The sequence below is a fragment of the Rhinopithecus roxellana genome, chromosome 11, assembly GCF_007565055.1.
Source record: "Rhinopithecus roxellana isolate Shanxi Qingling chromosome 11, ASM756505v1, whole genome shotgun sequence".
Classification (NCBI taxonomy): Eukaryota; Metazoa; Chordata; class Mammalia; order Primates; family Cercopithecidae; genus Rhinopithecus; species Rhinopithecus roxellana.
Window position 1 is genome coordinate 56,694,673 of NC_044559.1, and position 27,882 is coordinate 56,722,554.

General features: G+C 38.1%; 1 protein-coding gene across 9 annotated transcripts in view; it reads left to right on the top strand.

The window, feature by feature from the left end:
- The window catches only part of PARD3 (par-3 family cell polarity regulator), a 341,196-nt gene that overhangs the window by 166,901 nt on the left and 146,413 nt on the right, over positions 1–27,882 (top strand). For all 9 annotated transcript variants that reach the window (XM_030940996.1, XM_030941003.1, XM_030941000.1 and 6 more), the window contains one exon: positions 11,737–11,979. In XM_030940996.1, coding sequence (XP_030796856.1) covers positions 11,737–11,979 — 243 coding nt within the window. The remainder of the gene's footprint in view (positions 1–11,736; positions 11,980–27,882) is intronic.

Sequence of the window (27,882 nt, forward strand, 5' to 3'; positions counted from 1 at the left end):
AAACTAAGCAAAAATGTGAATTCAGTGCTTCGTCCCTCTGACTTGTGTTTCAGGCATGCCTAGGGACAGCACCTCTACTGATTCATTTCCACCACGTGAAAGGTTTAGGCACCAAACTCAAAACAGAACATGCTCCAATTAAGTGATCTATGTAACTTCAGGTCTGCTTAGCCTCCCATGCAAAGCCCAGTGGTGGATTTCTCTGTTGACCAAGCATCACAAATAACATGTTGGCTTTCTGTTATTTTTACTCCAGTGATACCTCCATGTATTTTTAAATGGTAATATATATACTGTGTGGTACAGGATTGCCCAGTGTTCAGCAGCAGAGAATGTGTTCTATTTACAAGTATGTTTGAGAAACACTTGTTTAAACCAGTGTATGCATATTTTTCTACTCTGTTATCTCTCAAAATTCTACCAAGTTCATGTACATTATGAGTCACCAAGATAGGAACAGAGAGTCACCATTCTCCAAACTTACTTCTTCTCAAAACATCCTCTCAACCCCTCACTTTTTGCTTTTCCTGGGATACTGACATCCCACAACATTCTGAGTCACTGGGGAAATACTGAGGGCAAGTAAAGACCATTGACTCCTGGCTCAGCCGTATCCAGCTTACTCCTCTAACTGGCTGTAGAAACCAGAGTTGATTGTTTCATAGACCTGCGAGCAAGTTTAAAGCAGTGTTGTAACCTGTCTCTACTTTCTGGCTCTACTTTCTGGCTTCTGTTTTGTGGACTTAACGAAAGTATGTGCTTACCACTGCTCCTTCTTTTTCAGTTTTCTCTTTCCCACCTTTCTCACTTGTTTAAAACATTTACCTTTTTAAGCTGTAGTTCTAAGTTTATTATTTGGGAGAAACCCATAAAATTACAATCAACAACAAAAAAATTTATCTGTATTAACACACTGTTAACATACTGGTCTGTGCCATTCTATTCTTTTTTTTCCTGTAAAGTACACATTTTCCACACCTATGTACTTTTAAGAAGTTGACATCTATTTTCATTTTTATTTTGCATTTTTATGCATTCTTAGAAAATCATGTTAAATGTTTTCTGGATCACGGTCAGGTCTGTGTGAACAAACAAATGGGAAAGAGGGACAGAAAGAAGGAAAGATGTTCTGAAACAAAATATTAGTTGTGATATCTGGCCAAATTTCCCAACTCTCAAATAATATTCTCCTCATGTTATTCATTCTATTAAATGAGGTTTATAATGTTAGCTGGCTTGTATTTTGTAGTTATTCAGCCATTGAAAGCTATTACAATATTATTATCTATCTCTACATAGTAAGTTGTGCTTGGGAACATTTCCAGGGATACTGAATGCTTCTAGTGGAAATATGTAAAAGTTAATTAATTTCTTATGAAATCCTCCTAGTATAGAAGGAATATTTATAAATCTCCTTAGGAAATAGATGATCTGAAACTTTCCATTATTCAGTGTTCTAATCATCTTTCCAAGCCTTGTGTTTTCAGTACTAGACCATTGAACTCTCTGTGTCCTTCAGTGGGATACTCCCCATTCTTGGTGTGTCATTTTGCGAGTTTATGTGGATTTTCTGCATGCCAATTCCTCTCTTTTTAATTTTACCAACTGCTTTCAGTAATACCTGCTTCAAGTAATTACTTGAACTTTTGACAGACGTTTTTTGTCGTCTCAGTTGGTAGGATCCTTTTCAGCAGATGATACATGTTTGTTTTCCTAACAATAATCTTTGCATTTAAATCACTTATTGTCATGCAAAGATTGCCTTTTAAAAATTAACCTTTTATGGGAAACATTTTTTCTATCCTGTAGCATCATTTTTCATATTTCTTTGACCTCATGAATCCTTTAGAAAAGTCAATTCTAATCAATAGTTTCAAGTTTTTTTTTTTTGTAATTTTTATTGCACAGGTAAATAAGAATTTTTAAGAATCTGTTAACCTGCTTTGTAGAATGTAACTACTTAGATAAATACTTGACTGGGTGTGTTGGCTCACACCTGTAATCCTAACACTTTGTAATCCTAACACTTTGGCAAGAGCATCACCTCAGCCCAGGAGTTCGAGGCTGCAGTGAGCTGCTGTGGTTGTGCCACTGCACTCCAGCTTGTGCGACAGAGTGAGAGCCTGTCTCTAAAAAAAAGTAAATAAATAAATAAGGAAAAAATATAGATGAATACTTGAGGAAAATTAAGCCTTAGGCATACTATATATTTGAAACTGATTTTATTGACAGATACTGCAAATGAAGTAGGAAAATGCAGGTTGATTTCTGATGAGAGCTGTCCTAGATGTATTTGGCTTAAGAGCATCTCACTGCATTGGCAATAATTGTAGGTGCTTTAATACCCATGAAAGCCTGAACATGACTTGAGTGAGTATCTATTGAGATGTCTTTGTGTCTGTTGGTTAGGGAAATACTATTCTAATGTTTTATTAGTCAGTATAAGACAACGGTTCTTGTTGTTTCACAATATATTAAGTGTATCAGACAGTATATTAGTCTCTTCTCATGCTGCTGTAAGGACATACTCGAGACTTGAGACTGGGTAATTTATAAAGGAAAGAGGTCTAATTGACTCACAGTTCCACAGGGCTAGGGAGGTCTCAGGAAACTTAAAAGCATGGCAGAAGAGGAAGCAAACACGTCCTTCTTCACATGGTGGCAGGAAAGAGAAGAATGAGAGCCCAGCAAAGGGGGAAGCCCCTTATAAAACCATTAGATTTTGTGAGAACTAACTCACTATCACAAGGAACAGGAGGGGAAACTGCCATGATTCAATTATCCTCACCTAGTCCCTCCCATGACACGTGGGAATTATGGGAACTACAATTCACGATGAGATTTGGGTGGGGACACAGCCAGCCCATATCAGATAGTGTAAGTCTTTTTAAAATTATTATTTTAATAATGTTGTTTCCTGTCTCAGGGATCCCTTACCTTTGTTAAGAGAAAAAGATTTAAACGCGTTAACATTAAAAAATTGATGTAAAGCTGCTCAGAAGGCTGAGGTGGGAGGATCACTTGAGGCCAGGAGTTCGAGATCAGCCTGGGCAACATAGCAAGACTCTGTCTCTAAAAAAATTTTTTTTAATTAGTGGGGCATGGTGGTGTGCACCTGTAGTTCCAGATACTCAGGAGGCTCATGTGGGAGGATGGCTTGAGCCCAGGAATTCAATGATGAAGTGAGCTATGATTATACTACTACACTCCAGCCTGGGCAACAGAGTCAGACCCCTGTCTCTGGGCAGGGGGGAAAAGATAATATAATCAATTGTTAAAATAGATGATTACAGAGCTTTGGGAAGGGGAACGATCAGTGGGGCTGGAGTTAGTAGTGACTGCTTCATAGAGATGGCAGTTTGGGAGCTAGGTCTTGTTCCCGAGAATGTGTATAATTTAGCAAACTAGAAAAATTCTACCCTCAGGTTCAGTCTCCCTCCCCCTAAGCACAAAGCTTATGGAAGGTGGGTAGTCTTTTAACTGCCTGGATTCTTCACAAGTTGTGATTGTGTTAATGGTTAGGAGTCTCCCTGTTAATGCTTTCTTTTATCTCTTTTTCAACTTCTAACTATTTTGTATTTTAAAACCAGTTTCATCTCATTTTAGCATTGAGGGATGCAAGTTAATTTTCCCTCCCACCTGTTCTAGGGAACCACTGTGTATTTCAGCAACTTGCTGAATTCTTCCTGGAATTCCAGTTCTCCCCTGGAATTGGAAGTGTACCTTTAAAACAGTTGTTTTCACTCAAGAAAAGTTTTTTTGGGACCCATTTGGCATATGGAAGTCCTTTCTTCTCAAGCAGCTTTTACCCAAATATGACAAAGATATTAAAATCCCACTTAAAATTGGAACTGTTATCAGAGTAAGAAATTTAGTGGATTAGTTTCTCTTTTTTGGGAATTCAGCATTGGCACCAAACTGGCAGCTTACCTACTGTTAGGGGGCAGTGGTTAGATTCACCTGGCAGGGGGAGGATCACCCAAAGGATGCATGAGTTGAGCTGCAGTATTTTTGAAGTCTGCCATCTGCTAAGTACTCTGAGGGCCAAATAAAGCCTTCCATCAGTGGACTATAACTGCTTTTGCAACAAACTGTTCCTTCCAGTTGTTTTGTAGCATAAATTTCCTTTTGCCATGAATTTGGGTTTTCTTTATTTGATCAATTTCTATAATAATGACTTTTTGAGAGAAGAAATACTGTTGGGAAAAGATCCATGAACTGTTGTTCCCAGAATGAGGTTTCTGGATGGCAGTGCAGTAAGTTGGGGGTAAAATGTTTCCCAAAAGAGTTGATTGCAAGATCCTGAACATTGTTTTGAAGATAGTCAACAACTATCTGATATGTAGCAATCTGAAATTTATTAAAAACATTTTTTCTGTTAAACTAATATTAGTATATTCTATCTTCTGTAGACATTAACAACATTTTTTATTAAAAATCATTAAAAGTTTCTATTTCTTGTAATCTTTAAAAAAAAATACACCATGAAAAAAGAGATGTCTTGAAGCATCGTAGCTTTGGAAATAGAGGTATTTGGTATGTAACTGGCAGGTTTAAGGACACCAGTGGTTTTCCATCCTAAGGAGTTTGGTCACTTCGGTGGTGTTTCCCATACCTGGTACCTTTTCTGAATATATAAAGACTATACTTTATGTTCATAAAAAGTTCTTTCATCTTATTCTACTGCATCTATTTTAGTGCTAAAAGCCATTTATTGTAAAAGCAAAAATACTAATGAATAGAAATGTTACAAAAACAGAAGCCTTGTGTGTTTTATCTTCATCAAGCATCATCCATTTTAATTAGAGAAAAGGGGAGTGAACACTGTGACAAGAGCCTGGAATTAAAATCATTAATTGATGTCAAGCTGAAGAGAGACTGTTAGCATGAATATTAGTGACAGCAGGAAAGAAATTAACCTTATTACTTTATTTAGTATATTACATTATTTTGTGTATTATTCTCTATGCAGGTTCAAGGCAATTTCATTATCATAATGGAAGACTTTTTTTTTTTTTTTTTTTTTACAAAAAGGAAAGATGTATTTATGCTTGAACATAATAAGTTGAAATGATAAGTTCTTTATTAAGTTAAAAATGTCTCAATAAAAGATTTTAATTGTTTGATTTTTTTTTTTTTTTTCGATTTTCAAGGATAGGAAACAGTATAAATGCTGTCCATCAATGTCAGGTGGTACAACTGCCTGTGATAATCTGAACCTCAGAATAGTTCTTTTTAGAACTAGGAAGGACTTACTGAAATGTTTAAAGCAGAAGACATTTATGTCTTTTGCTGGGTTTTGGACTAATCAGTTGCTTCTGTCATTGTTGAGGTTTGGCCTGAGATAAATGGGATAGAGAATGCTGAACAACAATCTGACTGTTCAGAAAAATGAGTGACTCTTACATCTTGGAGATAATTTGTGACCTCAGGGTTACAATAAAAGAGTAAATGGGGTATGCTTTTATAGCCCTGGCCATCTGGATCCATTAAGGGCTCAACTGCAAGATACTCACTGTCTTTTCAAAGTTTCCTTAAGAAGTCATGTTATTTTTATGAGGACACCAAACATGTTTTTTTTTTCCTGAGCCAAATATTTTCTTACTGGAATACATTTCTCCACAGAGTGGAAATACATAACATGCAAATACAACCTTTTGGTTGTGTTAGAAAGTTCATTTTCTCACTTTGTAACAAGACATTCAAATATCAAAGAATATAATAAATTCAGTTGTGTCTTTTGTTAATTTTGCTTGTGAATCACCACTAAAATTTATGAAAATCACAGTGCATGCCTAGTTTCAAAAGTCTACTCTAAAGTGCTATTTGTACAGCAAGCCTTATTAGCATTAATTTCTAGAATGAACTTGAGAATGCACATTAGTTCAGGCTACTGACCAGATCTGTTAGCCTTTTGTGGCAGTAGCTCTACCTGGTGGACCACACATATGCTATACTTTTATTCTAAGGTTTTCGTCACCAGTGTAAGCTGCCACATTGGAAAGCAGTGATGCAGGTTTTAGAACTTTGGGGATGACATTATTGGTAATGACAAGATAAGCAGTACAAATACAATTCCTTCATTATTGGAGCCTTGAGGAAAAAAACCAGTGCTTCTGGAAGGTATTACAGATGGGGCTTTAATGTTTATTAGACTTGATGACTGGTGGTGATTAGTCATAATGTACAAATTCGGGTAAAAGAAGGCAGTTGAGATCTGGGCTTTATAAATAGTACTTCATGCTGGGCACTTCTTTTGAGAGACTGACTTGTTAGAAATTGACCACTAATTAATATTATTTTGTGTCTTTTGGAACAAAACAACACTCAAATCCAGGACCCATCAGTAATATAATGAAACTGATGTACAAGAAGTTTGGGGAGATTATTTAGGTTTGTGCCTCCCTTGAAAAGAGTGTGTTCCTATTCTCTTTCTGATAGCTTTCTTTCTTAAGAGGGATGCATTTTCTGACATAGGTAAGCTGGATTTTTCACTTTTAATGAATTGAGCTTCATGTATCATAGAGTTTAGTCATTAATAAATCAGTCTGAGTCATTCTCTTTGATTTTTGAGGGTTCTCCAAATTCAGAAATTTCAGCTTTATATTTATATAATTATACTTAGGTCTGTTGTGTTCCTTCAAATTTCTTCAGTTTGCCAAACTTCAAGACTTAAGTGAATGCCTAGTCACCCTGGATATTACCTATGATTAAGTGATTGACGAATGGTGACCAAATATCATAGTATAGTGGGTTGTCAGATAAGCGATCATAATTGAGTTTAAAACTAATATCCCATTGAATGTAAGAAAGAACTCATTTTCTTCTTTCTGCTAGTGATTTCTGGCCAAATCCAGAGTCAAAAAGATATTATGGTGCAAATAATAAAATTATCTCCTAACTCCTATCAGCTTTCCATTATGGGTAGCTAGTATTTAGTGGTAACCAGCTTTTATAATAGCATCCTTAACTGTCATTGTTAAATAGCATAATTAAGTAGCATCTTTAATTGCTCTTAAATGGATAAATGGAGTAAAACTTTAAAAAATGTCTAGTAGAATTTTAGCTAAATTTGACATTAGAATTTGAGTTGCCATTTCTCCTGTCGGTACTCTGTCTGTAGAACTTACAGTCTCGAGTTGTTAGAATCTAGAACAGTCCTGATAAAAGTTTCTAACTTTCTAATATTTGCTTATGAAGTAAGAAAGTCATTGATTGTCACCTCAGGAAATAAGGTTCTCCTAGGGTGTTTTGGGGAACATGAGAAGCAGTTTTGGTTGCCCCAGTGGCTGGGGGACACTACTGGATTACATGTGGCTGTGACCAGTTCTGGTGAAAGTCCTGCATGGTGACAAATAGCCCCTTCTCAAATGTCATTGGGTCCTGTTGAGAAACACTGAACTAGGTGAATGTATGTACTTTTTATAGCTGGGAGAGAAGAAAAGTCAGACAAATTTGATTTCCTGTATTCAAAATTGGAAAACAAGAGTGGGGTGATGGTGATACACTAGATACAAGAAAGAAACAAGGAAAATGCAAAGTTTGCTTATAATGCTATGTGACAATTTTCTGTCTTTAAAAAACTTTCAAGTTTGTAATAATTTTAGATTCATATGAGGTTATGAATATAGTACAGAGAGGTCCTATGTACCCTTCATCCAGTTTCCCCAATGGTTAAGTTAGATAACTGTAGTACAGCATCAAAACCAGGAAATTCGCATTGGTATAGGGTGTGTGTAGTTCTGTCATCACCTATGCACGTTAGTGTATCCACTCCTACAGTGAAGAAACAGAACTATTTCATCACAGAGGCCTTCCTCTGTAGCTAACCCCTAGCCATCCCTAACCTGTTCACCAACTCCATACTTTTGTCATTTTGAGAATGTTATATAAGTGAAATCATATACGACCTGTGAGATTGGCTGGACTTCTTTTCATGTCACATAATGCCCTTGAGACAGATTCAAGTTGCTATAGTCTGCACTAGTCTGTTTATTCATACAGCTGAGTAATATTCTGTGATATGGACATACCCCAGTTTTTTTTTTTTTTTTTTTTTTTAACCATTCCCCTATTGTGGGCTATTTTGGGTGTTTCCAGTATTTAAATATTACAAATAAGGTAATATTTGTCAATGAGCAATTGCATACAGATTTTTGCTTTGACATAAGTTTTCACACCTTTGGGATAAGTACCTGGAGGCACAATTGCTGGACAGTATGATAAATATATGTTTAATTTTTAAACATACTACCAGGCTGTTTTCCAGGGTGACAGTACCATTTTAAATTTCCAGCTGCAATGTATGAGAAGCCCAGTTTCCCTACATCCATGGCTGCATTTGGTATTGTCACTGTTTTTTATTTTAACCAATCAGGTGTGTAGTAATAGCTCATCATGGTCTTACTTGCATTTCCCTAATAACTGGTGGTGTTGAACATCTTTTCACATGCTTGTCATCCATATTTCCTCTTCAGTGAAACATCTCTTTGTGTCTTCTGCCATTTTCTAATTGGATTGTTTTCTCATTGTTGAGGTTTCAAGGTTTTTGTTTGTTTGTTTGTTTGTTTTTTTGAGTCAGGATCTTGCTGTGTCACACGAGCTGGAGTGCAGTGGCACAATCATGGTTCACTGCAGTCTCGGCCTCCAGGGCCCAGGCAATCCTCTCACCTCAGCTGAGTAGCTGGGATTACAGGCATGCACCACCATGCCCAGCTAATTTTTGCATTTTTTGTAGAGACAGGGTTTTGCTGTGTTGCCTAGGCTGGTCCCGAACTCCTGGGCTCAAGCAACACGCCCCCGTCAGCATCCTAAAGTGCTGGGATTACAGGTATGAGCCGAGTGAAAGGGACTGAGTATTTTAAAAAATATTTCCTGGATATGAGTCCTTTGTCAGATACGTGCCTCGCAAATATTTTTTTCAAGTCTGTACTTATTTTTTCATCTTCTAATTAGAGCTTTTCATAGAGGAAAAGTTTTTTTTATGTCGGTGATGTCCAATTTATATACTTTTAAAATTTTATGGATAATGATTTTGGTATAAGTCCTAAAAACCCTTCACCACGTGCTAGTTCCTAAAGAATTCCTTACATTTTTTCTTAAATTTTATACCTTTACATTTACATTTAAACCTGTGATCCATTTTGAGTTAATTTTTAGTAAGGTATGACATTTATTTTTCCTTTTCTTTTTGCCTATGGCTATCTCATGGCTCCTGCACCATTGGTTGAAAAAACTATTTTATTACATTGAATTGTTTTTGATGCAGCATTGTGTAGTTTTCAACATATATATCTTACACAGATCTACATAAACTAAAGTTTGGCTTATAGATGTGTATCTATGTGTTGTGTTTTGTTAGGGTTTATAAATAGCATTGCATTTTTAATTTCAGTGACTATGTGTTCATTGCCAGCATATGGAAAATGCAATGGATTTTTATATGTTAATCTTGTATCCTCAGACTTTGTTGAACTTGCTTTTTAGTTCTGGGAGATTTTTGTAGATTCTTTGGAATTTTCTATGTAGATCATCATGTCATTTGCAAGTAAGAAGCATTTTATTTCTTTCTTTTCAATCTGTGTACTTTTATTTCCTTTTCTAGGCTTATTCCATTGCCTAGAACTTCCAACACTATGTGGAATTACAGTGGTAGGAGCACACATCCTTAGTTTATCAGAGGGAAAGCATTCAGTCTTCCCCATTATGCGCGATGGAACCTGTCAGCTTTTGGGAGATGCTCTTAAGTTTAGGAAGTTTCATTTTATTTCTAGTTTTCTGAAGGTTTTCTGACACGATGGGTGTTGAATTTTGTCAAATGCTTCTTCTGCATCAATTGATATAATCATGTAACTTTTCTTCTTTGATCTGTTAATATGATAGATTGTAGTAATTGATTTTTGAATATTGAACCAGGCTTGAATTTCTACAGTAAACACCATTTGGTCATGGTGTATATTTTCTTTTGTATATTGCTGCATTTCATTTACTAATATTTCATTAAGGGTTTTCGCTTTCATATTCATGAGGAATATTGGCCTATAGCTTTCTTTTCTTTCTTTCTTTCTTTCTTTTTTTTTTTTTTTTTTTTTTTTTTGCTGCTCTCTATCTGATTTTGGTATCTTTTCTGGATTTTTTTTGAATATGTATTTATGTATTGTTTATGCTAGCAGAGGTCTACTTCAAACATGAAAAGAAATAACTGCAATAAAAGATTAAACTCAGTCTAAAGTATTGCTTTGTAGAAGTAAGATTTTACTGCATTTAAGTGTATATTTAAATTTGTAAGTATATAAAGGAGATTTTTTTTCCATTAAAATTCTATTGAGGGATAAAAATTATTTCCAGGTAACTAAGATTGACTTAGGGTGTAAATTATGTCAATATATTATAAGTTGAAAAGGACGTTGTACCAAATAGTTTAGTAAAATCATAGTAAACTAAATGTAGCTTCAGTAAAGGTGAACATTTAGGTTTGTTTCTTAGTTGTAATGTAGGCAAGTTTTACTTCAGAATTCGATTGGATACATGCCTTCTACTCCTTAATTTAAGGATTCCCCATTTCTGTATGCATCCCATAAAATGAGAGTCGATGTCATTAAGCTGAGATCCTCTTTTGCCAGTAATGAAGAGTTATAGTGTAGATTCATGTTTAAGCTTCGTAGTATGTTGAATGTTTATGGTGTATTAATAATGAGTAAGATATATATATATATTACATATAAACATTTTCATATACAAAGTGTATGTAACTTTTTAAAAATTATTTCTTGCCTTAAACAAATTCACGAGTAATATCCAAGTAGATGCCAGAAATGATCTGTTCCTTGTGAGTTGTTTTTTTTTTTTTTTTTTTTTGAGACGGAGTCTCACTCTCTCTCCCAGGCTGGAGTGCAGTGACGCGATCTTGGCTCACTGCGAGCTCCGCCTCCTGGATTCACGCCATTCTCCTGGCTCAGCCTCCCAAGTAGCTGGGACTACAGGCGCCCGCCACCACTCCCGGCTAATTTTTTGTATTTTTAGTAGAGACAGGGTTTCACCGTGTTAGCCAGGATGGTCTCGATCTCCTGACCTTGTGATCTGCCCGTCTCGGCCTCCCAAAGTGCTGGGATTACAGGCGTGAGCCACCGCACCTGGCCCCTTGTGAGTTTTTAAAGCTAGTTAATAAGTGAAAATTTAAACTTAAGATTTAAATTATGGCCAGGCATGGTGGCTCACACTTGTAATCCCAGCACTTTGGGAGGCTGAGGCGGGAGGATCACTTGAGGTCAGGAGTTTGAGACCAGCCTGGCCAACATGGTGAAACCCCATCTCTACTGAAAATACAAAAATTAGCCAGGCATGGTGGTGCACACCTGTAATCCCTGCTACTTAGCAGGCTAGGGCACAAGAATCGCTTGAACCTGGGAGGCGGAGGTTGCAGTGAGCCAAGATCTCATGCCACGGCACTCCAGCCTGGGGAACAGAGTGAGACTCTGTCTCAAAAAAAAAAAGAAGATTTAAATTATGACTGCAATCTTGTTGACATGAACAAAGGGTATCTAAAATTATTCTTTTTGAGCATCCATAGCATTACTTAACAGTCTACAATGTGTATGACCTATCATTTACACCACTGATCTTCTATAGCTGCATGAAATAAGATACATTTTACAACATATTTTAATGAATGTTTCTATATGCAATTCCTCAAACAGGAAAGGTTTCTCTTATTTCAGCTCTGTTCTGATTTCATAGGATTCAAGCCAAAACTCGAGAATTTAGGGAACGACAAGCTCGAGAGCGTGACTATGCTGAAATCCAAGATTTTCATCGGACGTTTGGCTGTGATGATGAGTTGATGTATGGGGGAGTTTCTTCTTATGAAGGTTCCATGGCTCTCAACGCTAGACCTCAGAGCCCACGAGAAGGGCATATGATGGATGCTTTGTATGCCCAAGTCAAGAAGCCACGGAATTCCAAACCCTCACCTGTAGACAGGTAGGCGCCAGGGGCAATCATGGTATTGCTTCCAAATCAACTTTTATATAGCTTCTGACAAGGGAGTAGACCGTTCATCAATCCTCAAACCAGAATTGCCTTTTATTAATGGCCTTTAAAAAGCTGTTGTGTCTAAAAGTATTGAGTTTACACAAATCGAAACCTAATGGAAGGATCAGCAGAGGTTTTGATGGCTTTTCTAATGATTCCAACATATTTCATTTTGTTCCTAAGATGGTTTTATACCTGAGAACCAACCTCTAGTTTACAACTCAAATAAAGAGCCAACTTAAAATCATGACTCTTCTACTTAAGTGATACATCCTTTTATTGCTAGGAGAGCCTCTAGGTGTGGCAGTTAAGTAGATGAGGAATGACATGATTTGTTCCAATTATGATTTAGATGGATCACTTTTTTTTAGGCGGCATAACTTTATATTATGAAAGAAATGGTAAATGAGAAGAATAGTGTAGTATAGCAGATTACTTATTAACAGCCACAGACCACAGGTCTGAATTAGTATAACAGTGTAGCACATAGGAGTGCAATGTTAACTGTATTTTTTAATTGACACATAGTATTTTGCATGTTGATGGGATACATGTAGTATTTACATGCATAGAATGCGTAACGATCATGTCAGGGCATTTGGGGTATCCCTCAGCTTGAGTATTTATCTGTTAATTGTGTTTTAATGGCTATATATTTATTTGAAATTTTAACTGAAGCAATTTTAAATAGATCTTTTCCCACTCTTTTGTTTGTATGTTCAAGCACTATGAGGAGTTTAGCTCACAAATAATCATTTCTTTTTATATCAGACATATATATGCATGTTGTTGTCATAAATGATACACTCAGCCCATCATCTCTTATAATGATTTCTAATAAGTGTTGCTCTATTTAGGAACTGGGCTTTGAACATTATGAATATCAGGTTTCATTAAAACCAGGGGCTCTCAAGCTTTAGTGCTTTAGCTTTAGTGTGTGTCAGAATCTCCTGGAGGGCTTCTTAAAACGCACATTGATGGACTCTCCCCAAATTTTGATTCAGTAGGTCTGAGGTTGAGCCCAAGAATTTTCATTTCTTACACAAGTCCAGGTTTGATGCTGGTACCATTGGTCCTGGGGATGGCACTGTAAGAACCCTTGCAAGGCTAGAGATGTGCTGGAATTACTTCATCCATAGTATCCATGTGTTATTGGTTGCTATATTTTGCACCCAGTTTGTATTTTAGCTACTTCCAGCTGTTTTTAATAGAGGTTTGCAGATGCAACAGGTAACTCTCAGGCAAACCCATGAGGAAGTATTTTTTAAAATAGCAAATGTGAAGCCAGATCTTAAAGTAAAAGGCTATAGCCAGAGTATTTTGTTTGTTTTTTTGTTTGTTTGTTTTGCTTTTGTTGGGTTTTAGGTTTTCCTTATGGTCTTATGAAAATCTGTAAATCTGTTTGATACTGACTATAATGACTGAATAACGTAAGTTAACATAGGAGGTATATGGTTTATTTAGACCCCTTTGGTGTGATCACCTAGAAGGTTCACTTATTATCTAACCACAGATATGTCAGGATCCAAAGAATAAAATTATTATCAGTGACAGTGACATTTTCTTTAAAAGCTTTTACTTGGTTTCTGCCATACTTGTGAATGCTGCTTATAGACGGTCACACAGCATTTGAAGGTCATGAATGGCCCATTGGAATTTTTTTCTTGGGAGAAAGGACACCAGAACACTGGTGTTGTCAGTTAGTCACTTTTGGAGGAAGTAAAAAAAAATTAGTTGACATATTATTGAGCATTGATAAAAGCATTTATCATTTTCAGCACCTTCCACATCCACTTTGAAAACCTGAAAAATAGTAGACTTCCTCGTAGCAGTTTTTTACACAGCTCAGAAGTCCCACATGACATCAGAGGCAGGAGTCAGATGGCTTCTGTCTTCCCGGCTCCTGGGGCCCAGAAGTGTTGGCTTTAAACCCCTGTTTAAATCATAGTGCCCTACAAGAGTCTAAATCTTGCATGTAAATGTCTGCAAATTTTCAGTCGCACTTACATGCTCAGAATAGCCTCTGTGTCTGGACTCCAGCATCCCCACCTGGAGTCTCTACCCTGCACTATGCTAACCCCAAACTGAAACTCAGCCTCCTAATTTCTGCCAAACATTCTGAAGGAGACTTTAGTCATGAGGACGAGTTACACCAAACAGTAAGTAACTCAGAATCACATCTTAGACATTGCTGTATTCAAAAGCACCTCTCAGCCTAACTCAAGCACAGCCTCAGCAGCTGTCAGACCTCTTATACTTTTACGCATTTGTGCCCCAGAAGGGTGATTAGACTAGATAATTTGTAAGATGCTTCCAACTCAGGAGAGACATAATTTATACTTTTAAGAAAAAGGACTGTGGAAACTTTAGTTTTTTGTCATTATTATTTTTGCAGAGAATAAGATGTCCATTAAACAATGATTGATGTTACTAATCCAAAAAGCTGGGAATGATCGTACCTGTAAAGCACTTCTTCACCTACCTTTAAAAGAATGTGAATTTGGCTTCGATGTCATGGTGTCACCTCCATTGCCTGTTCCTGTCACAGAGAAAGCTATAGAAAAGTGCTTCTCAGACTTGAGGAGTGTAGGAATTCTTTTTTTTTTTTTTTTTTAAGGAAAGACAATCTCTTGCTACTGCAGTATTGAACTAAATTGTTTTGATTATAATGTTACTTAAATATGTATAAAAATAAAATAGGACTAAACTCCTTCTGTTGACAACCATTATACAACCATAAAGCCAAACATCTTTACAAATTAAATACAAATGAAATGGCAAAGCCATTACATTCAAATGAACAACATTAACTTAATGTGTCCAGTAATGTTTCTTAAATCTAAACTCTTGCACAAATCATGAATATGGTGGTGGCTGCTCCATGGCAGGTTTATTTGGGTTTGTTTGCCGACCCCCACAGTCTTGCCCATCCCTTTTCTCTGTTAAATTTCTGCAGTTCTCTTGTATGTTCCTGTTCAGCAGCCTTTGGCCTGCACCTCCCACAGGGACATCATGTGTGCATGAAGTTCAGCCCGCTTCTGTTGTCATTAACCGGAGACAGTGAAAATAGCATTCCATGGTGCCTTCATGTGTGTAACCCCAAATTCAGACAGTGAAATAAGACGCCTGTAAAAAGATCTGGAATATGCTTATACTAACGTTTTTGAAGAGTAGTTATTCAAGTGGAAACATGCAACTTGGAACTCCTCAGATATTATTTCCTGAATGAAGAATATACACAATAGAGAAACTCCTGTCAACTGACTAAATTCCACCAAAGTTTGCAATTGACGTCCAATGACCTTTACTATTCAAATTTTTGGATTTCATGGGAATACAGGCAGTTGACAGTCTGATGCGTAGCCTGCATCTGTTCTGGGATTTTCATTGTTCGGTGAGGAAGCAGTGTTCTACATTTCACTGCTTAGTCATTTTAATTGATCTTATAGTCAGAAATATGGATCTGGTAGCCCCACATAGAAACAGCCAGGAATGATTTATTAAATGCGGTGAATTTGCTGTCAAAGTGGGACATTTTCTCAATTTCCACGTATTACTTATAAAATGTTTCTTATAAGATAGCATCATGCTATGTCTAGAAATAGTCCCATGTCTGTTTAATTGTATTGGCACATGAACTGTAGGGTGTAGTCACAGTGTCATTGTTACTACTATTTATTAGTGTCGTGGGTAACATTTTGATTTTTCACGTTGGATTGATGCTAAAGAGAAGCAGATCCTATCCTTGTGTTTGATACGAATAACCAGGCTTAAAACTCACAAAAATGTTGGCATAGGCCGGGCACAGTGACTCACACCTGTAATCCCAGCACTTTGGGAAGCGAAGGCAAGAGGATTGCTTGAAGCCCAACATCTGAGACCAGCCTAGGCAACAAAGTGAGACCCCGTCTCTACAAAAATAAAAATAAATTAGCCAGGTGTGGTGGCATGCATCTATAGTCCCAGCTACTCAGGAGGCCAGGGCAGGAGGATCACTTGAACCTAGGAATTTGAGAAAAAAAAAAAAAAAAAAAATCCTGGTTTTTTCTGGCTAGCAGAGTGCCTAGCTAAAAGTTTCCCAGGCTCCCTTGCATTAAGAGGTGACAATGTGACATAGTTCTGACTCCTTAAGTGAGGAACAGACCTAGAGTGGAGACTTTCTATAAAGCTAGTCTTTTCCTGAGTGCAATGGGACTGACTCCTTTTGTTCTTTGCCATTTTCCGTGATTCTAAAGGTATAGGCTACATGAAGGAAGAGGGTAGCAGTCTGGTCCTGTGAACAGCTCTTCTAGTTCTTGTCACCTGTGAAAAGTGAATTTGTTACTTGTTTAAGTTACCTGCAATCAGTTTTCTATTTCATGAAGCCAAAAACCATTCTGAATACAGGTGCTCCTCAACTTTCAATGGTGTTCTGTTCTGATAAACTCATTGTAAGTTGAAAATAACTTGTTGGAAATGCATTGAATACACCTCACCTACCAAACATCATGGGTTAGCCTAGCCTATCTTAAACATGCTCAGAACACTTACATTAGCCTACAGTTGGACAAACTCATCTATTCTAACACAAAACCTATTTTATAACAAAGTGTTGGATATCTTGTACAATTTATAGAGTACTGTACTAAAAGTGAAAAACAGATTGGTTGTGTGAGTACTTAAAGTATGGTTTCTACTGAATAGTTAGCACTTTTGCACTATCTAAAGTTGAAAAATCTTAAGTCGAATCATAGCAAGTCCAGGACCATCTGTATAATGAATTGTGCACAGAAGAGCCCAAAGGGAATCATTGTCTTTTGATCAAGATTGTGTACATTTTGGAGTACTATCCCCTGGTCAAATAATTTCCACAATATTTTGTGAAATTAAATAATGAGCAGTATTCTCCAGTGTTGCTCAATTAGCTCTTCTGCCTTTCATTTTGTTTTACATCTAATTAAAGAAATGTTACCAATCAAATATCCACCAGCAGCTATTCTTAATTCTTTAAGACACTGCTATTCTCTGATAACTCCTACTTCCACCAACAATTCTGCTATACAGTAAGAAGCAGTTGAGTGTAACGTACAAGAGAATGAACTATGGAGCCAGAATGCTTGAGTTTGATCCTGGGCTCTTCTTCTCTTTTTGAGACAGGATCTTACTCTGTCACCTAGGCTGCCTGGAGTATGATTTGGACTCACTACAGCCTCAACCTCCTGGGCTTAAGCAGTCCTCCCACCTCAGCTTCCTGAGTAGCTGGGACTACAGGCATATGACATGACGCCCAACTATTTTTATTTATTTTTTGTAGAGATGGGGTCTCACTGTGTTACCCAGGCTGGTCTCAAACTCCTGGGCTCAAGTGATGCACCTGCTTCAGCCTCCCATAGTGCTGGGATTACAGGCGTGAGCCACACTGTGCTCTTCCTTCTGGGCTCTTCTGCCATCAGCTGTGTAAAGTCTCTGCTTCACTTTCCTCATCTATAAAATGGGGATAATAATGGTACTTAACTCATTAGATTTTCCCAGGATTAACTGTGTCAATGACATATAAAGCACTTCACACTGAGCATGGTCTGTAATCAGCACTATTTGTGTGCTGTTGCAACTGTTACTTAGGAAATGGGGTTTTACTCTCAGGAGAGCACATATGCTTTCAGCATCGCCACATAGATGCAGAAACAAGCAAGGAATGAAACTGAAATCAATAAAGACAGGTTTGATTCTTTATACTTAACATAGATATAGGAGTGTGGGAATGCAATTCTGCTGATGCCACTTCCTTCATTAAATAGCTTGGTCTCCTAAGTATTCTCCATAAATTACATCACATCATGAGCTGTTTCTCTTTAAATTAGGAGTTACTGAATTCAGGATAAAGCGCTCCAGATGGCTTCTATAATATAAATATTTAGATTAAAAGTAAATGTTGGGTAGCATGAAATGTCTTATTTGAGAGTGACAGACGGGTCATGGTATAAGGACCTGACCGAGTCTTGATCAATTTCAGCCTTTCGTTTGGTAATTTGAAGGTTTTCATTTTGTACTCGCATGAAATTCTTTGAAGTTCCTCATGTTTTGCTTTCATGAAATTCATACTGAGTCTGAGTTTGCAATACTCCATGGAAATAGGGAGGCTTGAATGTCTCAAACCTTGTCTAAAGTGTTGGCATTTCTGTCTATATCAAGTTTTCTCTTAGAGGGACAGGCAAGCCTGAATCATGATTTTAAGAACTATAAAGGCTAGGCACAGTGGCTCACATCTATAATCCCAGCATTTTGGGAAGCAGAGGTGGGAGGATCACTTGAGGCCAGGAGTTCAAGACCATCCTAGACAACACAGTGAGATGCTGTCTCTAAAAAAACACTAAAATTATCCGAGCACGGTGGTCACACACCTGCAGTCCCAGCTACTCAGGAGGCTGAGGTGGAAGGGTTGCTTGAGCCCAGGAGTTGGAGGCTGCAGTGGGCCATGATCATAGCACCGTACTCCAGAATCAGTGACAGAGTGAGACGTCATCTCTAAAAAGTAAAAACATAAAAACAAACAAACAAACAAAGAAACCTGTAATAGGCTGTGTTCTAAAACAGTGGTTTTTCTAATTTTAGCATATGTAGAAAGACCCTGGAGCACTTCTCACAGATCTTGACCTCCCCCCATAGAATATTTTGATTCAGTAGATATAGTTGACTACAAACCCACATTTTAAACAAGTACCCCAGGTGACTCTGATGCAGCCATTCTTTGGAAAATATTACTCTTGGGCTAACAAAAAAACAATTTGGAACTCCAGTATGAGTTAGTTTGTTACTATTAGCAGTGGAGCTGTGAAATAATTTATCATTTCTGTTAGACACAGCTTTATACTGGCATTTATAATGACCATTGTTCATCTATGATCAAATAATCATTTTGCTTAAAAGATCATCTTGCAGGTATCATATTCCTAAACTTCATTCTGTCTAGTGTTTTTGTTTTGTTTTGTTTTTTTCTTTGAGACAGTCTCACTCTGTTGCCTAGGCTGGAGTGCAGTGGTGTGATCTTGGCTCATTGCAGCCTCCGCCTCCTGGGTTCAAGCAATTCTCCTGCTTCAGCCTCTTGAGTAGCTGGGATTATAGGCACGTGCCATCATGCTTGGCTAATTTTTGTATTTTTAGTAGAGACAGGGTTTCACCATGTTGGCCAGGCTGGTCTCGAACTCCTGACCTCAAATGATCCACCCACCTTGACCTCCCAAAGTGCTGGGATTACAGGCATGAGCCACCATGCCCGGTCCCTGTTCAGTGTTTCTTGACACCAGAAAGTTTCTTTTCCTATAGGTTACACAATTCTAATTTGGAAAGTTTAGTACACTTTAAATTCTTAACAAAGAAATGATAAAATCCTGGTCAATAATGTTTTTTTATTTGCTTGAGGACACCATACAATTTGTGATTTTATATCCAGAGATCAGAATCTGTAGTTAAATATTCTACAGAAAGACAGCTTTAATGGACATTTGCTGACTGTCACTATGCAATCATTTGTCACCAGGAGTGCATTGTCCTCAAATATAATGGGAATAAAATAGGAACTGTGTCACTATAAATCTAAATAGCAAGAAAATAGTAGGCTAGACTCCCCCTGTTTGCTGAGGACACCTTAATGGAAACATAAATACCAGTAATCACATGCTTTTTGCATGCATTTTACCACTAAAGAGAAAAATGTCGATTTTAAAAGAAAAGACCTTTGTGAACTTGTTTTCCCCTTCTGTTAAAATCAGAATCTGATTGTGTCAAAAGGAAGCCTGGCAAACACAGAACAAAACTAATTTTCTTAGGTATAGGCACTTATTAAGCATGTGCTCCTTTAGAAGTGTTGGGTCATATAACAAAGTTGCATTTGCTACTCAAAAAGTCAAATACTACTTATGTTTGTTTAGTATTACTTACCTCTGCTTTTCTTGAAACGTGAGAAAGAATTCTCGAAGGTAGGCAATCTCATTGTAATGTGAGTTCTGTAAGTTGGTGCCTTTGCTAATTAATGTGCTCCATCCAACCTGGACCTGATCTCAGTGTCTTTGGCTGTCTACTAATATCTCTGGCCTTGGGTAGCTCCTTCTCCATTCGTGCTAACAGCTCTTCCAAACTTTGTTGCTCCCTTCAACACAACTCAGCTCCAGACCTCTAGCCCATCCACATGTGTACCTGGGCCACTTGTCTCTCCTTAATAGCTGAAGATCACCTTTCCTTCTTCCAGGCCAGCTCTCTAAACAGTCTTCTAGATCCCAGCCCCACCCCTTCAAGGCACCTGCTCTGTTAGTGTCTCCCTTTGAGCCCCTGTTTTCAGCCTCTGCCTTTCTACTAGAACTTCCATGTAAACATGTTAATGTCTACCATACTGTTTAAAAAGAAAAAAGTTGGCCAGGTGTGGCAGCTCACGCCTGTAATCCCAACACTTTGGGAGGGTGAGTCTGGAGGATTGCTGGAGCCCAGGAGTTTGAGACCACTTTGGGCAACATGGCGAAAACCCATTTTTACAAAAAAGTTAACAATTAGCTGGGCATGGTGGTACCCACCTGTAGTCTCAGCTACTTGGAAGGCTGACATGGGAGGATCGCTTGAGCCCAGGAGTTCGAAATCAGCCTGGGCAACACAGTGAGACCCCATCTCTACAAAAAATAAAATTACTTGGGCATGGTGGCACCTACCTGTAGTCTCAGCTACTTGGGAGGCTGAGGCAGGAGGATCACTTGAGTCCAGGAGTTCGAAGCTTCAGTGAGCTATGATTGTCGTACCAACGTACTCCAGCCTAGGCAGCAGAATGAGACCCTGCACTGCAACCTGGGCAATAAATGAGATTCTGTCTCTCAAAAAGATAAAAAGAAAAATTCCCTTTTTACCATCTAGCTATTTGCTTCCCTGTTTTTCTCCTTCACTTCTAATTCAAACTTCTTGAAAGATTATTAGTACATTTGACGTAGACTGCCGGATCTTCTTTCCCACATCTCTGGTTCATTCCTCTCATTGTATGATGGGCATGATAATGCTTCCCCAAAGATGCCCACGCCCTAATTTCTGGAACTTGTGAATGTTAAAAGGCGAAAAGGACCTTCAAATGGGGAGGTTTTCCTGGATTATCCTTTTGGGCCCAGTGTAATCACAAGGCTTTATCAGTGAAAAAGGGAGTCAGAAGGGGCAGAGTCAAGAAGGAACTCAAGATGCTGCCCTATTGGCTTTGAAGTCAGAGGAAAGGACCACGAGCGAAGGGATGCAGATGGCTTCCAGTAGCTGGAAAAAAGCAAGGAAACAGATTCTTCCCTCAAGCCTCCAGAAGGAACTTGGCCCTGATTTTCACCCAGTGAAGCCCATTTCAGACTTCTGACCACCAGAACTATAATATAATAAATGTGTGTTGTCTCAAGGCAATACACTTGTGGTGATTTGTTGCAGTATCCATCGTGTATTTGTTTCCTAATGGCTTCCTAGAAGCCTGATTCAATGAAACTGGAGTCCTTTGCATTCTAGATTACTCAGTGGCACTCCTGAAACTCTGTTCTACTTTGTTTTTGTGACACTGCTTTCTCCTTCCTTTGAAACTATCCTTTTTTTTTTTTTTTTTTTAGAGACAGAGTCTTGCTCTGTCACCCAAGCTGGAGTCAGTGGTGCAATCATAGCTCACTGCAACCTCAAATTCCTGGGCCCAAGCACTTCTCCCACCTCAGCCTCTTGAGTAGCTGGGACTATAGGCATATGCCACCATGCACAGCTAATTTTTAAAATTTTTTGTGGACATAGGGTCTTGCTATACTGCCTTGCACTCCTGAGTTAAGTGATCCTCCCACCTTGGCCTCCTAAAGCACTGAGATTATAGGTGTGAGCCACTGTGCCCTTTTGAACTATTCTTTAGTTGTCTCTTCAGAGGTTCTATTCTACATTTTCCTCTTAGATTTTGGATTCCCTAGGGAAATAGCTCTGGACCTCTGCTATTTCCTGTATGTTTTTCTTGGTTAGTGTTTTAACTACCATTAGGCATGATGATGCCTGATCTCACTAGCCCAGTTTTCTCTTTACAAGCCCCAGATTTCTCCAGCACCACCAACTGGGAATGCACATTTCCTGTGCCTATCAGTCACCTGATCCCAACAGATCTAAAACAGAATTCATCATTCTTCATTCTAATCCTCCTCTAGTTTCATCAGCCTAATCTCAGCACATGCAATCACAACCCACACATCTCAAGCCAGAGCCTTTCTTTTATGGTCTGCTCCCCCCATGACAGTCAGAGACAAAGCCCTACCAATTTGCCATTATAAGTAATTCTACATCCTTCTCTCCTTCTGTCATGCAGCCCATAGACACTGATGGTCGTCTCCTGTCCCCTCTCCCATCTCCAGTCTTGTTCTCCACAAGTCCATATTTCACTCAGTACCTGGAGTTTTGTACCTGCAACAAAATATGACCATGTCATTCCCTTGCTTAAAATAATTTTGTGGCTTATTGTCTCCAAGATGCAGTCTAAGCCCTCAGTATGGTGTTTATGGGCTGTAAGACGTCCAGTCTCGGGCTAATTATATCAGACTGTGTCATATTGGTTCACATCATACTAGAGGATCAGTTTAAAAGGATAAATCCAATTGCATCTAATACATGGGTGAATTACGTGGCTCCTTGGTGTTATACATTTTGCAAATGTTAAATTTTGGTGAGTTAAAAACAAGCAATCACCATCCATTAAGCTATTCTAATATAGTTAGAGATGCAGCAATGAAATTAAAGGCTGAGGTGACATAAACCACCCAACAAATGAAATCTTGAAAGTAATGAAGCCATAAATAAGGTCATGGCTAATTTTAAAGACTTCTTGTTTAATTCTTTTTGTTGATTAACATTGCCCGAAACCACAATTTGTTTGTAGAAATAATGTGTAATGGGGGTTATTTATATATTTATTTTAGCCTTAGAGGAAGTGTAAATATTCTGCAGAAATACGGGGATAAGTGAAAACTGTTTCAGACTTTGGTCGTTAGCAGGCAAATAATCCTCCAGCAGAGTATCTGCATTTTTGTTTTAATGTCTTTCCCTTCGTAGGCCACTGAACTTTTAGGTCTTTAAAGATATTTTAGGCCATTCCATGATCAAAATCTCCTTGAGCTGCCTGGAATTTCTTTTGATTGTAGCCTTCTAACAAAAGCTCCAAGATTCTGCTTCATGTGCAGTTTGGCACGATAGCTCATCTTTCTATTTCGACCTAATCGCTTGGTTCTCCTGTCCTTTAGATAGTCCAAACCCATGGCTTCAAGTACCAATCTTGTTGGTATTTTGTGATCTTAAGTTTGTGTTATTTTCTTCCTTGCTCCTGCATAGGGATGGAATATCAATCAACTATTAATAAAAATTCATGAGGATTTATGTGGAGTCCGATTGTGAGATGCATTTTCAACTTCTTAGGAGACTTTATCGAGCCCTAAATCCACAATCCAGTTTTAAATTAACTTCCCAGATGTTCTAGAGCTTTTCCTTGGGTACCCTAAGTCCTTGGTGTAAATAACTATTTGATTACTTTCTTTCTCTTGTTGTTTCATTTCTTCTTCCATTTTTTCCCCCATTGGTTGATTTTGTGTAACTAAAGAAGATGAAGTAGTTGATTTTAGAATATACCTGTTTTCTTTTCCAATCAAGGAAGTTGAGATATCCTTAGCATTTTTCATTAAAACAGTTGTGTACATAGAAATGTGAAAATTATAAACTTTCTGTATTGTTACAGAACAGAAAGTAACTAGATAATTCATTTGTTCTATGGCTTTGTAATAACTATTTGAATATGCATTTGACATTGCATAAAATGGACTCCAATATTAGAGTGAATTAATGTAGATTAGTGTATATATACATTTCTGTAAAACTCACAGATATTTTTAAAATGGGTTTTCTGTATCAGTTTATGCCTTTCATTACTAGTTCTATTCCATAGACTGTGTAGGGGGTCTTGTGTTGACTCTTTAAGAATACAAGGATTTGAAAATATTTGTTCCTAAAACAAAATGCTTTGGGACCAGGTAGTTGTCTCCAAGGTGATTCCTTTTGGTGAGGTAGGTGGATGTCTCTTGCAGCCTAACTGTTTTTACAGACTATAAATGTAAATTAAATATTACTTACAGGCAAGGAACTGATCTTAGCCTGAGACTGCACTTCTTTATCACCTTTGTTTTAACTGAAAGTCCTGATTGCCTCCAAGAGAGGCCAGCCTGGCCCTGCTCCAGCTATGATAACCTTGCCGGGGTTTGGGGCCTGACCGAGTGTGGAGCAAATGAAAGAGCAGAAGCCCATGGAGCCCAGCTCATGACCAAAGCTGCAGACTATCCAGAGGAAATGGTGAATACCAAGTTCATGAGGCCAGAGGATTTCCTGGATGTGCACAAATTCGGACAAACTTCACTACTTGGAATTGATTGATAATGTCCATCTAAGTAGACAAAATAATATAAAGTCTGAATTAGTGAATAATTAGTGAATATGTTCCAAGATATGATACTCTGAACTTTAAAGTGTATCCAGCAGCTCAGATGAAAGGATTACACCGCTTCAGTTAGTAAATCTTTATTTTTTAAACTCTACTATAGATTGTTTTTAATTCCAATTTTGAAATCCAGTTTTGATTTGCTTAAATTTTGTTTTGATGTGATTCATGTGTTGATTCCAACACCATTAGAATAGAAGGTAGTTATTCTAAATTCCCTTCAAATGAATCCCCCTAAAATCTTATTTATACTATAAATTTATATGGAAAAATGTACTTAATAGTGGAAAAGTAAGTTTCTTTATAAATTTTCAAAAGCTACAAATAGTGGCATGTAAAATAATTAGAAATCACCTCTGTGAGAAATACTGCTATAGTTTCATGTTGACTTCATATAATTCTGGAATTGTGAAAATCTGTTTTAAAAATAAGAGTATGTCATGTTGCATGAAGAAAAATGTTATTTAAAAGGAAAAAAGTTTGCCATTTCAGAACTTACTGATTATGATGGCCTGAAAACAGTTCCCTCCAGATAAATCTGCATGACAGTCACAGAACAGATATCTTTTTCCTCTTTTCTCTAGCCTCTGCTTTGATTACTTAACAGGTCATTCATTGCCAGACAGAAAGTTTGAAAAGCAATAATTTTTTATTCTTTTGAAAGTTATATCATACACTGAACCTGCATCAGGTACTTAGAAGGCAGTGCAGTGGTAAAATAAAAATTTAATTCCAAGTTTGTTTTTAATTCTATTATTACCTAGGATTTTTAAAGAAGGGAAGGGCAGGATGCAAATGGAATTGGGGTGTGCTGGGGATGTAGAGGACCAGTTGAGCAAGGTACAGACAATACAATTCCAAGGGGTGCTATGAAACTACAGTGTGGATTGGAACACTTCCGGTGATTTTTTTTTCTGGCAGTTGGCAGCCAAGTGTCTTGAGGAATGAGGGTTTTCTCTATATTTCACAGAGTCACTGTGTGGTCTGTGGCGGAAAGGAGAGAGACCTAAAAATGATTTAAATCGTAAATTATTAGAATTTGGATGCAACAGAATTTGTGGGGGAGAGTTTTGGGGGTTTTGCAAGCTGTTAGCATAATTTAAAAAATACCTGCTTTGTAACAAAAACTAAAGCTGATTGAGGATAAAGACTTCTAATTATTATTTTCCTTTTCTTTCTTTCCTTTGGTCTGTATATTTCAGCCCTGTGAAATAGTCAAGGGTTTAAAGTCTTTGCACAAGCCCAAAGTTCTTGTGCACATCTGTCTGTCAGTGTGTCTAGCAGCCTTTGTGACTGATTACTCACTTCTCGACAATTTGGTGGTGACTGTGGGCCAAGAATTGTGGTAGGTGCCTAGGGTAGAAATGAATAAGACCTATTCACCCCTCAAGGTCACCCCCCCTGGTATCACATAGCAGACCACACTCAATATATTGTGTACAGAGTGATAAGAATTAAATAGGATGCTAAGGAGACTGACTTGGGTTGAGGAAGGATGGGCTTCTAAGGGGTGGTGTGCTTGAGCTGCATCCTGAATTCCTAAGTGGGAAAGAGCTAAATTTATACACACACACATACATACATACATACATACATACATACCTAGATGTTAATACTCATCTTTCATCACTGTTTATAAATGTTGATTACACAATTACAATGACAAAAAGAGAGATCATAGATGTTATAACAGATGTAACTTTATCTTTTTTTTTTTTTTTTTTTTGAGACGGAGTCTGGCTCTTTTGCCGAGGCTGTGGCGCCATCTCGGCTCACTGCAAGCTCTGTCTCCTGGGTTCATGCCATTCTCCTGCCTCGCCTCTCGAGTAGCTGGGACTACAGTCATGTGCCACCACGCCTGGCTAACTTTTGTAGAGATGGGATTTCGCCATGTTGGCTGGCTGGTCTCAAACTCCTGACGTCGTGATCCACCCACCTCGGCCTCCCAAAGTGCTGGAATTACAGGCATGAGCCACCGCGCCCAGCCTTAAAAATGTTTTAATTTGTTTATATTAATTAGGCACAAGTGCTGTGTTGCTACACTGGTATATTGTGAGAAGTCAGGGCCTTCAGTGCACCCATCACTGGAGCAATGTGCATGCTGTACACACCAAGCAACTTCCGATCATCCAGCCCCTCCCACTCCCATGCCTCCAAGTCTCTGCTGCCCATGCCACACTCTGCCCATGCCACACTCTGCTTCCGTGTGTCCACATTATTAAGGTCCCACTTAGGAGTTACAACATGCTGACCTAGTTTTGATAGACAGGGGTCCTAGTTAAGGTACTGGATTTCTGTCTTCCTGGTATATATTAAATATGATGAGCACTTTACTATGAAAGTTCCTAGATACCTCTTGCCCTGAAAAGCCACTGGCAGACTGCTGTGTCTTGTCTGAGTGGCCTGATTCCTTGAAACTTTTTGTGATGTTTCAGCAATGAAGGGTTGCTTAGCCTCTGCACTTATGTTGTCCTGAAACCTCAGGTAGCTGAGACCTTAAGACCTGTGGGATAATGAGGGAGAGCCAGGCCATGAAGAGATACTGCAGACCCTCCAAGGTAGCAACCAGATGGCTTCTAGGCCTCAGGTGCCATGGCTCATCACTGTGGGTGGTGAATGTGACAGTATGGATCAGTTCCAGAGTATGTCTGTCAGAATATCAATGTCTTTAATATAGTTTCAGCATGTGAGGAATTTAACGTTCTTGGTTTGGCCATTCATGACTCTGAATGGCACATGATTTACAGTATTGCTAGGGCCTGTAGGCTTTGCTGGAGCATCAGGGGCGAAAGAACTAATGTGAGTCAGGGACAGTATCTGTTGAGCACCTACTTGACACAAACTACCTTACTAGGCCATTTCAGATACACAGACAAAGATCATAAAGTCATGATTGAGTCCACACCTTCTTTCTGATACTTATTTGTAAGGAATTTTATTTGCATCTGGGAGAGTTCCATTAGTCTCTGTTTGTAACAGACAAATCTAAAACCTACTCCCACAGTTTCTTGTAAAGACCAGCACATCTTTGAATTGTCTTGGTTTTTTGATAAGATTTCCAGCTTTTATACCAGATCAAGGCAAACTGGATGTAAATGTAGCATTATCCTTGCTGACCACTGTTGCAGACCAACAGGTTCATAGTTTCCAACATCCTGCCCATTTATAACTGAAATGATATGTCAGTTGATTTTTAAAAGTGCAGGTGGTTTTCTGATCATTCACTATGAACTTCCCTTACAGCAAGGGCATGAGAGCACCATTTCCCCACTTTTATATCTAGTCCGTTCTTGAAAATGTGTAACAAACGACTATGCCTCTATATATATATATAGAGAGAGAGAGAGACATATGCACACACATGTATA